This window comes from Herpailurus yagouaroundi, unplaced genomic scaffold, assembly GCF_014898765.1.
Source record: "Herpailurus yagouaroundi ecotype Mexico unplaced genomic scaffold, PumYag 139, whole genome shotgun sequence".
NCBI classification, from domain to species: Eukaryota; Metazoa; Chordata; class Mammalia; order Carnivora; family Felidae; genus Herpailurus; species Herpailurus yagouaroundi.
In genome coordinates, this window is record NW_024412394.1 from 4,309,111 (window position 1) to 4,321,194 (window position 12,084).

General features: G+C 40.9%; 1 protein-coding gene across 5 annotated transcripts in view; it reads left to right on the top strand.

Moving 5' to 3' along the window:
- The window catches only part of CMTR1 (cap methyltransferase 1), a 49,742-nt gene that overhangs the window by 24,457 nt on the left and 13,201 nt on the right, over nt 1-12,084 (top strand). For 4 of the 5 annotated variants that reach the window (XM_040473379.1, XM_040473378.1, XM_040473380.1 and 1 more), the window contains 4 exons: nt 610-728; nt 3,014-3,110; nt 3,434-3,566; nt 4,266-4,445. In XM_040473379.1, coding sequence (XP_040329313.1) covers nt 610-728; nt 3,014-3,110; nt 3,434-3,566; nt 4,266-4,445 — 529 coding nt within the window. The remainder of the gene's footprint in view (nt 1-609; nt 729-3,013; nt 3,111-3,433; nt 3,567-4,265; nt 4,446-12,084) is intronic. The other variant, XM_040473381.1, reaches the window with a different exon arrangement.

Consider the following 12,084-nt stretch of genomic DNA (forward strand, 5'->3'; position numbering starts at 1 on the left):
TGTAGGATATAGGTTAAACACTCCACTAGGCAAACTCTCATCAAAACCATATTAATTCCCCTTTTCTTCTCTTGTGACAGGAGATAATGAAACTGCCTGATCTCCAGCTGAGAAATGACAGGGTTATTAACAAATACAAACTCCATGCCCATCTCCAGCCTGTGCATGGGGTGTGGAATTCACTGGATAACGGACAGCTCAGCAGCCCCACAGCAGTCCCCTCCACTCTTTCTTGATTGTTGTGATTTGGCAGAAAGTCCCAAGTTCTTTCTTAACAGTTCTTATTTAAAAGTGGATGTTGGTTCCTAAATATAGGTGCTTTAAACACAACTTGAGTCTTGAAGAGGAAGGCCCTCTACTTCAATTGATGACTCTTGGCTGGACAACTCTTTTTGAATTCTGCTTTATCACAACAGGCCCTGTTTTTGCCTCTTGGTCCATCACTGTAAGGCAGCCTTGCAGGATGGATTCTGCATTGAGTTGCTCCTCACAGGGCCTTTTCTCCGCGTCCTTGAGGAGAACCTGTGTTCACAGTCCCAGAGAGCTTGTGTCCCGGCTCCTGGGGTCCACAGGGCAGATGAGCTAAATGTGAATCTTGTGTCCTGCCAGGTGAGGGTGGCATCGATGGAGATGGGGATATTACCCGCCCAGAGAACATCACTGCTTTTCGGAATTTTGTCCTGGATAACACAGATCGCAAGGGTGTCCACTTTCTGATGGCTGATGGGGTAGGTGATCTGTTCTCCATAGAGCGATGCTTTAGGGATTTATCATGTTAGAAGCTTGAGAGTTGCTTTTGTTTTGTTTTATTTTATTTGGTCCTTTTGGCTGCCCTAGAAAATGGTAGTTCACTATTCAGATAGTAGGGATATATGATGCATTTTTTTATTCTTTCTGCACATATTTTCAATGATAACTTTGTCAATGCTGTGATTTTGTGGACACCTTTGCTTAGAGCAAGTGGACCTTCTGAGCTCACTTCTTTGAAGGGCCTCAGTTGGCTGTGAGAAATGGTAGGGGAGAACCATGACTAAGATGGATTACGCAAAACTGACTGGAAAGAACATTTCCATCGTTGGTCACCTGGGTGTGGCTCCTGGTAGAGGCTGTCCTTACATGACCATACCTAAGCCTCTGGATGGGCTGAAGATGACCACATAACCAAAGGCAGTGGCTCAGGGGAATCCACCGGAAGCCCTGTCAGTGATTGGGCTGAAGTGAATATTCAAGGAACCTTGTTCTTCGGGCAGCTGCTTGAGGCACAGAGGGGAGCCCACTGTAGCTTTCTCACCTGGAAATCTGATGCTGCAGGTAGTCTTTTTTGGAGGAAGCCACCACTCACTAAGAGGAAAGACAGAATGTGGCAGTTGCTCCAGGGTCACGTGGCTAGAATTGAGTAGAGCCTCTAGAGCTCCTTGGGTGGCCTCTCAAGCAGTAACGATGTGGAAAGGTGAAGGAGTGTGTAGGATGTCAGCATAGGCTCTGAGATGCCTTGGTTTTCCACAGCACCGTGCATGGCAGGGAACAGCAGATAGGCTTGGGGGAGAAGAGGGAGGGGCTGCTCCAGCTGAGCAGATGTGGGGGCCTGATAGTGCTTGGGGGGCTGTTGTTGCATTGTGGCAGCTAGAGCACAAACTCACGGATTGTCTTTCTGTTTAGGCATTGGAGCCTGATGACTTAGGATATTTATTTATTTATTTAATTGACCCTGTGAACAGGCATGCATTTTGAGAAACATCTACAAATCTGGAGGACATTGTTAAACAATTTCTGATTCTGAGTCATTTAGCTATTACCTTTGTAGGACTGAGGCAGGGAGACCTGGCCTGGCTGGTGCCAGCTTAACAGTCATCAGCGTCCTTTACATTTTAAGAAAGTTATTGTTAAAACAACAACAACAACACACATACAATTTACCATCTCAGCCATTAAAAAATTTTTTTAAGTTGTTTTTAATTTTAATTTTTTTATTTGAGAGAGAGTGCAAACAGGGCAGAGGGCGGGGGGGGGGGGGGGGGGGGGGGAGGGGGGGGAGGGAAAGACAAAGAAAGGGAATATCCCAAGCAGGCTCCATGTTCAGCGTGGAACACAATGCAGGGCCTGATCCCACGACCCTGGGATCATGATCTGAGCCAAAATCAAGAGTTGGACTCTCAACTGACTGAGCCACCCAGGCGCCCCCCCCCCCCATTGCAACCATTTTTAAGTTCAGTAGTGTTGAGTATGTTCAAATTTTTGTGAAACAGATTTCCATGCTTTTTTCCTTTTTGTGAAATTGAAACTCTGTAGTCATTAAACAACTCTCCTCTCCCCCCTCCTCCAACTCCTAGCCTCCTTCTGTGTGAGCTTGGCTCTCTGCTCCCTGCTGGTATCTCACAGAGAGGGAGACCACTCCAGGGGTGGCAAGGCACATTCTTTGAACAAACACCCTGGCCAGAGACCCTGCCAGCTAGAGGGAGAGGCTCCAAGGTCTTGAGACAGGAAGGGGGTTTTGGTTAGCAGAGAACGAGATTACTGTGACTGTCAGTTGTGTTAACTTTTCACCTATCACCATCCTGGGGCCTGAACAGTGGCTAAGCCCAGGCAGAGTATTCACACCACTCTCAGGGTCTTGGACTGACCAGGGCATTCTGTTTCCTATCTTGTAGTTGGCCTGTGACCAGCCAGTATTTTGCCTCTGCCCTGCCTTACTCTTCCCCTGGGTTCCCAAATGGGTTTTAAAATTTTCTGGACCATCTCCTTGGAAAAGTGGTCTTGGTTGTATCTCCTGGGAGTGATGGAGCAGAAGAGTGGCCCTGTGCTAGGAGTCAGGCCTGGGTCCTGGTACTGGCTCCATCTGCGAGGAGCCATATGACTGTGCAAACTAATTTAAATGCTGAGCTGTATTTTTTATCAGTCTGATGGTGGAAATCAATGGAAACGCTTCAGGAAATCTTAATGAAGATGTAGTAGGGATGAGCGAGGTCCTCATCACTACTCTTTCCTACTCCCGATTCTTATACTCTCACTTCAGGGTTTCTCAGTGGAGGGACAGGAGAACCTGCAAGAGATCCTCAGCAAGCAGCTGCTGCTCTGTCAGTTCCTCATGGCGCTGTCTGTTGTCCGAACAGGTAACGCTTCCTCAGGTGTCTCCCCAGCCTGGGGTCCGCTAGAGGCCCTGTTTGGACACGAGCACGTATGGGGTTTCGGAGTAAGAAAAAAAAAAAAAAAAACCTGCTTAAATCAGGTGTCAGTTGGCTAAATGAGGAATTTAGGGAAGTTAGTGCAATAGAATCCCTCAGAGTCCCCTCTAAAACTGAGACTACCCCTTAAATTGCCTCTTTTAATGGACCCGAGCGCTGGGTCCCTGGCTTTGTCACATTTACTCCTTCAGACTACCTTACCACTGGGTAAGAGCCCACTGATGGCTGTTGGTGTCTTCACTCTAATCTAGGAGGCCACTTCATCTGTAAAACCTTTGACCTGTTCACACCGTTCAGCGTGGGGCTCATCTACCTGCTGTACTGCTGCTTTGAACGAGTGTGTCTCTTTAAGCCGATTACCAGCCGTCCTGCCAACTCCGAGAGGTAAAGCCTTCCTCTCCATTCTAATCAGACTAGTTGACTAAATGTTAGAACAGAAAAGTGCAGCTCTCTGGCATAACTACTCAAGCTACATTAAAACCCTGATTTTAAGGAAGTGATTAGAGCCAAGAGGAGTCAAGATTTGGATCTTACTGGTTCTGTGGTGTGTCAGTGCAACTTCTGCCTCCTTCTCCACAAGCCTTATTCCTCACACTTAGGTTGGGGATCCTTGGCTTGGTCCGGGAAAGAGAAAGTGAAAAGGGCACCTATGGGCTGGGCCAGGGCAGGAGGGCCACCAACCAGAGGCACTATTGGCATCCTAGTTGGGACACAGTGCTCATGCATGATGTGAGAGAAGATGTGGCCAGTCTGAATTGCTAGGTGGCTTGTTAAAAACACAGATTTCTGGGCCCTGTACCTGGGGAGTCTGATTGACAAGGTCTGTAATTTAACAGACTCCCTAGTGACAGTGATACAGCCAGCCTGACACCGGGCAGTTGGGAACCACTGCCACAGAGAGTAGAAATAGAGCCCAACATAAAAAGGAAGGAATTGAATTGAACTTTTGCAGCACAGAATTGGTACTGTTCTTTGTGCACAGACTTAAGATTCTTTAGCTTTATGACTCAGCAAGGAGTTTGGGGAGGAGGAATGTGGGGGAGAAGCCCTTGCTCAGTGGAGTGACAGGGTATCTTCTGCCAGGTATGTGGTGTGCAAGGGCCTGAAGGTGGGCATAGATGACGTGCGCGAGTACCTCTTCTCAGTCAATATTAAACTCAACCAGCTGCGGAACACTGATTCTGATGTCAACCTTGTGGTCCCCTTGGAGGTAATCAAGGGAGACCATGAATTTACTGACTACATGATACGGTCCAATGAGAGGTAAGCAAACCCAGTGTTTTTTGCTGATACCACTGTAGTTATCAAGGAAGACCAGAGATTGAAGGACTGAATGGCTCTTAGTATCACTTTGTCGATTCCCAAACATTGGTAACTAGGATTGGTGTGCTTGTTCCAGGACTCTCTGGGACGCGGGGGACCTTGGGGACCCTTGTCCTACTCCCATGCCCTGTCCCTAGGGTGGCCAGTGGGAACCTGGTTGGTGTTGCCCTGCCCATGGGAGCCTGAATATGATAGTGGAACCTGATAGAGTGCAACCGTGCCCGGTCCCTGGAGGCAGGAGTAACTCTATTTGCTTCTGTTTGTGAAAAGCCATCATGGTTGTTGCCTTGTGAAACTCCCTGTTTGGAAACAGGAGATGGCTAGAAAGCAAATATGCAACATGCTTTGGAAATTTCTGGTAATAAAACTTTTTTGCCAGTTCATGAATTCTTTAGATGCATGATCTGAATGCTCGGGTTTTTTTTGTTGTTGTTGTTTGTTTGTTTTAAGCCTTTTTTTGATTTCTGCCCCCTTCTTGTTATTGGTAATAATTTAAAGTTGACAGTTGACTCAGTTTTCTAAGGGAAAACTTGGAGAAAAATTTTTTGAGGTAAGTTGGAGAGTTGTATAGTAACAGTGAATCAGGAGAAGTGCTTTCTCACAGGGCCAAACAGGTGTTGGTGTCATTTCTAAGGGTATAATCCTGTCTCCCATGGAAGTTTGAAGGTATAGGTGGCCCTGGAGAATCACAGAAAGATAGAAAGTCTTTACCCATTTGCCCACCATCCTGCAGTGTTTTAACTTTGCACAGTACTGCCACATCAGCGCTTTCATCTTGATGGTAATGCTAGGCACCACGGTGGAGAAGATACTAAGCTTCGGCATGTTATACATGAGGAAACAGGTCCGGGAACTGGTCTAGAGTCAGCAACGCCAGGGCTTTGTAACATTTCTGTTTGCTGAACTGTGCTCCCATCTGCTATGAATGTGTGTGGACGCATGGCGGAACTGGACTCTGCAGTGCTCCCAATAGTGCAGTGTTTAAGCAGTCCTACAATGAATCAGTTTGCTTTTTTTTTTTTAAAGATTGATGGATAATTCCATAATGAAATGCAGATCTTATGTGTATTTTTGACAAATGCATATCTTCATATAGCCTACATTCCTATTAAGATTAAAAAAAAAAAATTAACCTCAGGAAATTTCTTTGTGCCCCTACCTAGTCAACCTGGAAGTAACCACTCTTCTGATTTTTATCTTAGGCTGATTTTGCCCGTTCTAGAACTTAGTGTAAGTGGAATCATATATACATACACACTTATGTGTCTGTTTTTTGTTTTGTCTTTTTTCCTTACCATAACATTTTTGAGATTCTCTCATGTGGTGTTAGTTTGTTCCCCTTTATTGCTGAATAGTATTCCATTGTATGGGCATACCAAATTTATTCTTCTGTTAATGGACACTTTATTTCCAGTTTGGGGCTATTCTGAATAAAGCTGCTAAAACATTCTTGTACAGCGATTTTGGTGGACAAATGTTTTCACCTTTCTTAGATAAATACCCAAGAGTGGAAATTGTAGGTCATAGGTTAGATGAGTACTTTTTAATAATGCCATACAGTTTTCTCAAGTGCTTATATGAGTTTATACTCCCTGTAGCAGAGTGTGAGAATTCTGATTGTTCTACATCTTTGCCAACATTTGGTATTGTTAGTCTTTTTCATTTTAGCTATTCTGGTGGGGGGTTCTATTTTTGTTTATGTGTGTGTGTGTGTGTGTGTGTGTGTGTGTGTGTGTGTATAGTTAATTAAGTACCTGTGTTAGTTTCAGGTGTACAACATAGTGATTCAGCATTTATATACATATATGAAATGGTAACTACAATAAGTCTAGTTACCATCTGTTACCATATAAAGTTGTTACGATATTGTTAACTACATTCCCGTCTCTCATTTATTTAACTGGAAGATTGTACCACTTGCACCACTTAATCTCCTTCACCTATTTTGTCCATTCCCCCTCCACTCCTTCCCTCCTGGCAACCATCAGTTGGTTCTCTGTAAGTCTGTTTCTGTTTTGTTTTATTTGTTAATTTGTTTTGTGTTTTAGATTCTACATATAAGTGTTTTTGTCTTTTTCTTTCTTATTTTGACTTATTTCACATAGCATAATATCCTCTAGATCCATCCGTATTGTTGGAAATAATAAGATTTCATTCTTTTTTGTGGCCAAGTAATATTCCATTGTATATATACATTTTATTTGTCCATTCATCTGTTGAACATTCAGATTGCTTCCACATTTTGGCTATTATAAATAATGGTGTGATGAATCTAGGGGGACATATGTCTTTTCAAATTAGTGTTTTTGTTTTCTTTTGATAAATACCTGGAAGAATTGCTGGACTGTGGTAGTTTTATATCTTTAATTTTCTGAGAAAATGCTATACTGTGTTCCATAGTGGCTGTACCAATTAACATTCCTACCATCACTGCACAAGGGTTCTCTACTCCACATCCTCTCTAGCACTTGTTATTTCTTGTCTTTTTTTGGGGAGGGGGGTTGGTTTTCAGTTTCTTTTTTTTTTTTTTTTTAACTTGTTTTATTTTTTATTCTTGATAATAGTTCTGTGAAGTGATATCTCATTGTGGTTTGGATTTGTATTTCTGTGGTGACTAATGACGTTGAGCCTCTTTTCATGTGTTTATTGGCTGTTGAACATGTGACTCATGATCTCACGGTTTGTGGGATCAAGCCACACTCTCAGTGCGGAGCCTGCTTGGGATTCTCTCTCCCTCTTTCTTATCCCTTTCCTCACTTTCTCAAAGTAAATAAATAAACTTTTTAAAAAAAGTTTTTGGTTGTTTTTTTTTTTTTTTTTTTTTCCTTTGTGAGAGCACAAGCTGGGGAAAGAGAGAGAATCCCAAGCAGGCTCCATGCTCAGCATGGAGGCTGACATGGGACTCAATCCCATAGCCCTAGGATCATGACCTGAGCAATATCAAGAGTCAGACGCTCAACTGACTGAGTCACCCAGGTGCCCCTCTTTTTATTAAATTGTAATATATTTTCTATTTTCTATATTTTGAATACAAGTCTGATTTCAAATATGTGTGTTGTGAATATTTTGTCCTAATGTGTGACATGCCTATTCATTTTCTTAATGGTATATTTTGATAAACAGAAGTTAAAAAAAGTTTTTTTTAAGTTTATTTATTTTGAGAGAGAATATAAGTAGGGGAGTGCCAGAGAGAGAGAGAGAGAGAGAGAGAGAGAGAGAGAGAGAGAGAATCCCAAGCAGGCTCTATGCAGAGCCTGCTGACAGCACAAAGCCTGTTGCAGGGCTCAAACTCACCCAGGTGCCCCCTACTTTGACCCTTTTTATTTGTTTATTTTTGAGAGAGAGTGCAAACAGGGGAGGGCAGAGAGAGAGAGAGAGAGAGAGACACACACACACACAATCCGAAGCAGGCTCTAGGCCCCGAGCTGTCAGCACAGAGCCGACCGTGGGGTGGGGCTTGAACCCAGAAACCGTGAGATTATGACGTGAGCTGAAGTTGGAGGTTTAACCAACTGAGCCACCCAGGTGCCTCAATTTTTAAAATGTGTAATTCTGGGGCACCTGGGTGGCTCAGTCGGTTAAGTGTCTGACTTCAGCTCAGGTCATGATCTCACAGTTTGTGGGTTTGAGCCCCACGTCGGGCTCTGTGCTGACAGCTCGGAGCTTGGAGCCTATTTCAGATTTTGTCTCCATCTCTCTGCCCCTCCCATGCTCACTCCCTGTCTCTGTGTCTCTCAAAAATGAATAAATGTTAAAAAAAAAAAAAAAGTATAATTCACTGGCATTAAATACATTCACATTGTTGTGCAACCATCATCACTGTATATTTCCAGAATGTTTTAATCATCCAAAACAGAAATTCTGTACCCATTAAACAATAACTCCCCATTTCTCCCACCTTGAAGCTCGATGAATTTGCCTGTTCTAGGTAACTCATATAAGTGAAATCATAATGATATTTGTTCTTTTGTGTCTGGCTTATTTCACTTTGCATAATGTTTTTAAGGTTTATATCATGTTGTAGCGTGTGTCAGAATTCCATTCCTTGTAGGGCTAAATAATATTCCATATATATATATACATATATACATGTATATATATACACATATATATATACACACACATATATATACACACACACACACACCACATTTTGTTTACCCATTCATCTGTTGTTGGATATTTGGATTGTCCCCACATTTTAGCTCCTGTGAATAATACTGCTTTGAATATTGGTGTGCAAGTAACTGAGCCCCTGCTTTCAGTTCTTTCGTGTATACACTTAGAAGTGGAGTTGTTGGATCCTATGGTAATTGTGCTTAAAATGGTGCAGCTACAACTGCCATACTATTTTTTACAACACTTGACCTACTTCACGTTACCAACAGTCATGCTCAAGGGTTCCAGTTTCTCCACATTCTCACCAACACCCGTTGTTGTCTCTCTGTTTTTGTTTCTGTTTTTGTTTTTTTGGATAATAGCCCTCCTAATGGGTGTGAGGTGGTGTCTCATTGTAGTTTTGACTTTTGATATTGAGTATATTTTCGTATCGGGCTGTTTGTGTATCTTTGGAGAAATGCCTACTCTAGTCCTTTGCCTATTTTTAAATTGGTGTTTTTCCTTGTCAAATGGTAGGATTCTTTATTAATATTCTGGATATTAATCCCTCATCAGATATATGATTTGAAAATATTTTCTCTCATTATGTGTTTTTTTTCCTGCATTGATTGTGTCCTTCAATGCACAGATTTTAATTTGATGTGGTTCAATTTCTTTTTTTTCTTTGATTGTTTATGCTTTTGGTGTAATATTCAGGAAATCATTGCTGAATCCAGCATCATGAAACTTTTCACTGTGCTTTTTTCGAAGTGTTTTATACTTTTAGCTCTTATCTTTAGGTCTTTGACCCATTTTGAGTTAATTTTTGTAGATGTTATAAAGTAAGGGTCCAACTTCATACATTTGCATGTAGACAACCAGTTTTCCCAGCGCCGTTTGTTGAAAAGACTATTCTTTCCTCATGAAATGGTTTTGGTACCCTTGTTGAAAATCATTTGATCATATATGCAGAGGTTTACTTCTGGGCTGTCTATTCTGTACCTTTGGTTCTGTATGCCTATCTTTATGCCAGAACCACAGTTGTGATTATTCTAGCTTTGTAGTAAGTTTTGAAACTAGGAAATATGAGACTTCAGTTTGTTTTTCTCTTTCAAGATTGTTCTGGCTATGGGGCCCCTTGAGATTCCATATGAATTTTAGGATGGGTTTTTCCATTTTCGCAAAAATTGCCTTTGGGATTTTGAAAGGGATTACATTGAATCTGTAGATTGCTTTAGATAATATTGTCTTGTTAACAATATTGAGTCTTCCAATCCATGATCACAGGATGTCTTTCCATTTATGTCTTTTTCCATTTTTGTCAGCAGTGATTTGTAGCTTTTAGTGTACAAGTCTTACACTTCTTTACTTCTCAGTATTTTATTCTTTCTGATGCTATTGTAAATGGAGTTATTTTCTTCATCCTTTCAGATTATTCATTATTGTGTAGAAATGACTGGTTTTTGTGTGTTGATTTTGTATCCTGCAAATTGGCCAGATTTGATTATTAGTTGTAATAGTTTTTGGTGGAATCTTTAGGGTTTTTTTGCATGAAAGATTATGCTGTCTGTGAACTGAGATAATTTTACTTTTTTTTTTTTTTTTCCAGTTTGGATGCCTAGAACTAACTAACTTTCTTTCTTTCTTTCTTTCTTTCTTTCTTTCTTTCTTTTCTGTCTTTCTTTCTTTCTGTCTTTCTTTTCTGTCTTTCTGTCTGTCTTGTCTAAATACTCTATTGTATGTAAAGGGGTGCCTGGCTGACTCGGTGGGTAGAGCGTGTGGCTCTTGATCTTGGGGTTGTGAGTTCAAGTCCTACATATGGTGTGCAGTTTACTTAAAAAAATTTAAAAAGATATTCCATTGTATATATATTACCACATTTTCTTTGTCTGTTCATCTGTCAGTGGACATTTAGGTTGTTTCTACATCTTGGTTACTGTGAATAGTGCTTCAGTGAACATGGGGGTGCTAATATTTTTGCAAGATCCTGATTTCAGTTCTTTTGGATAAATACCCAGAAGTGTAATTGCTGGATCATATGGTAATTCTGTTTTTTTTCTTGCCTTATTGAAATGACTAATTCCTTCAATTTGATGTTGAATTGAAGTGATAAAAGCAGACAGCCTTGCCTTACTTTTAATTTTAAGCATAAAGTGTTTAATCTTTCATTAAATGTGGTGTTGGCAATAGGTTTTTGTAGACGTCCTTTATCAGATTGAGTTTTCTTCTATTTTGAGATTGTTGAGCGTTTTTATTTTGAAGGGATGTTTAGTTCTGTCAGATCCTTTTTGTATCTATAGAAATTATTATGGTATTATTCTTTATTCCATTAATACAGTGAATTACATTGAATGATTTTCAGATGGCAAACCAGTCTTGCATTTTTTAATATGCTTTGGTTATGAATATCATTCTTATATATTCTGTATTTGATTTACTAATATTTTATTGAGTTGAGTCTGTGTTCATAGGGGTTATTAGTCTCTAAATCTGTATTCTGTTATTCTTAATGAATTGACCTTTGTCATTATGAAATATCCTTCTTTATCTCTAGTAATACTCTTTGTCTTGAAGTCTACCTCATCTGGTATTAATATAGTCACATCAGCCTTCTTTTGCTTAGTATTGATTTGTCTTTTTTTCTTCAATTCATTTATTTATTTTTGAGAGAGTGTGAGTGAGCGAGGGGCAGAGAGAGAGGGAGAAAGAGAAGAGAAAGATAATCCTATATAGGCTCTGCACTGTTAGCACAGAGGCCTAAGTGGGGCTCGAGCTCATCCAAAGTGTGGCTGGAGCTCACCCAAGCAGGTCTCTAGCTCACCCCATGTGGGACTCGAACTCAGGAACCATGAGATCGTGACCTGAGCTAAAGTCAGATGCTTAACCGACTGAGCCACAGATACCCCTGCTTGGTTTATCTTTTTAAGTCCTTTTATTTTCAACCTGTGTTTGTCTTTATAAATAACATATGCTTGGGTCTTACTTTCTTATGCAGTGTGACAGTCTCTGCCTTATAATTAGAGTGTTTAGTATAGTTACATGGAATGTAATTATTGATATGTTTGGGTTTAAATCCTCTATCTTGGAGCACCTGGCTGGATCAGTTGATTTAGTGTCCGACTTCGGCTCAGGTCATGATCTCACAGTTCGTGGGTTTGAGCCCCGTGTCAGGCTCTGTGCTGACAGCTCAGAGCCTGGAGCCTGCTTTGGATTCTGTGTCTCCCTCTCTCTCTCTGCCCTTCCCCTGCTCGTACTCTGTCTCTCTCAAAAATAAACATTAAAAAAAAATTTTTTTTAAATCCTCTTATCTTGGTTGTTTAGTATCTCTTTATCCTGTTTTCTTTTTGTTTCTCAGTTCCTTCCTTTTTTGGGGGGGGCTGGTTGGTATTTTTTAATATTCGTTTATATCTCCTTGGATTTTTTCTTTTTTATGTCTTTTTGTTTTATATTTTAGCTCTTTATTTATTTATTTATTATTTAT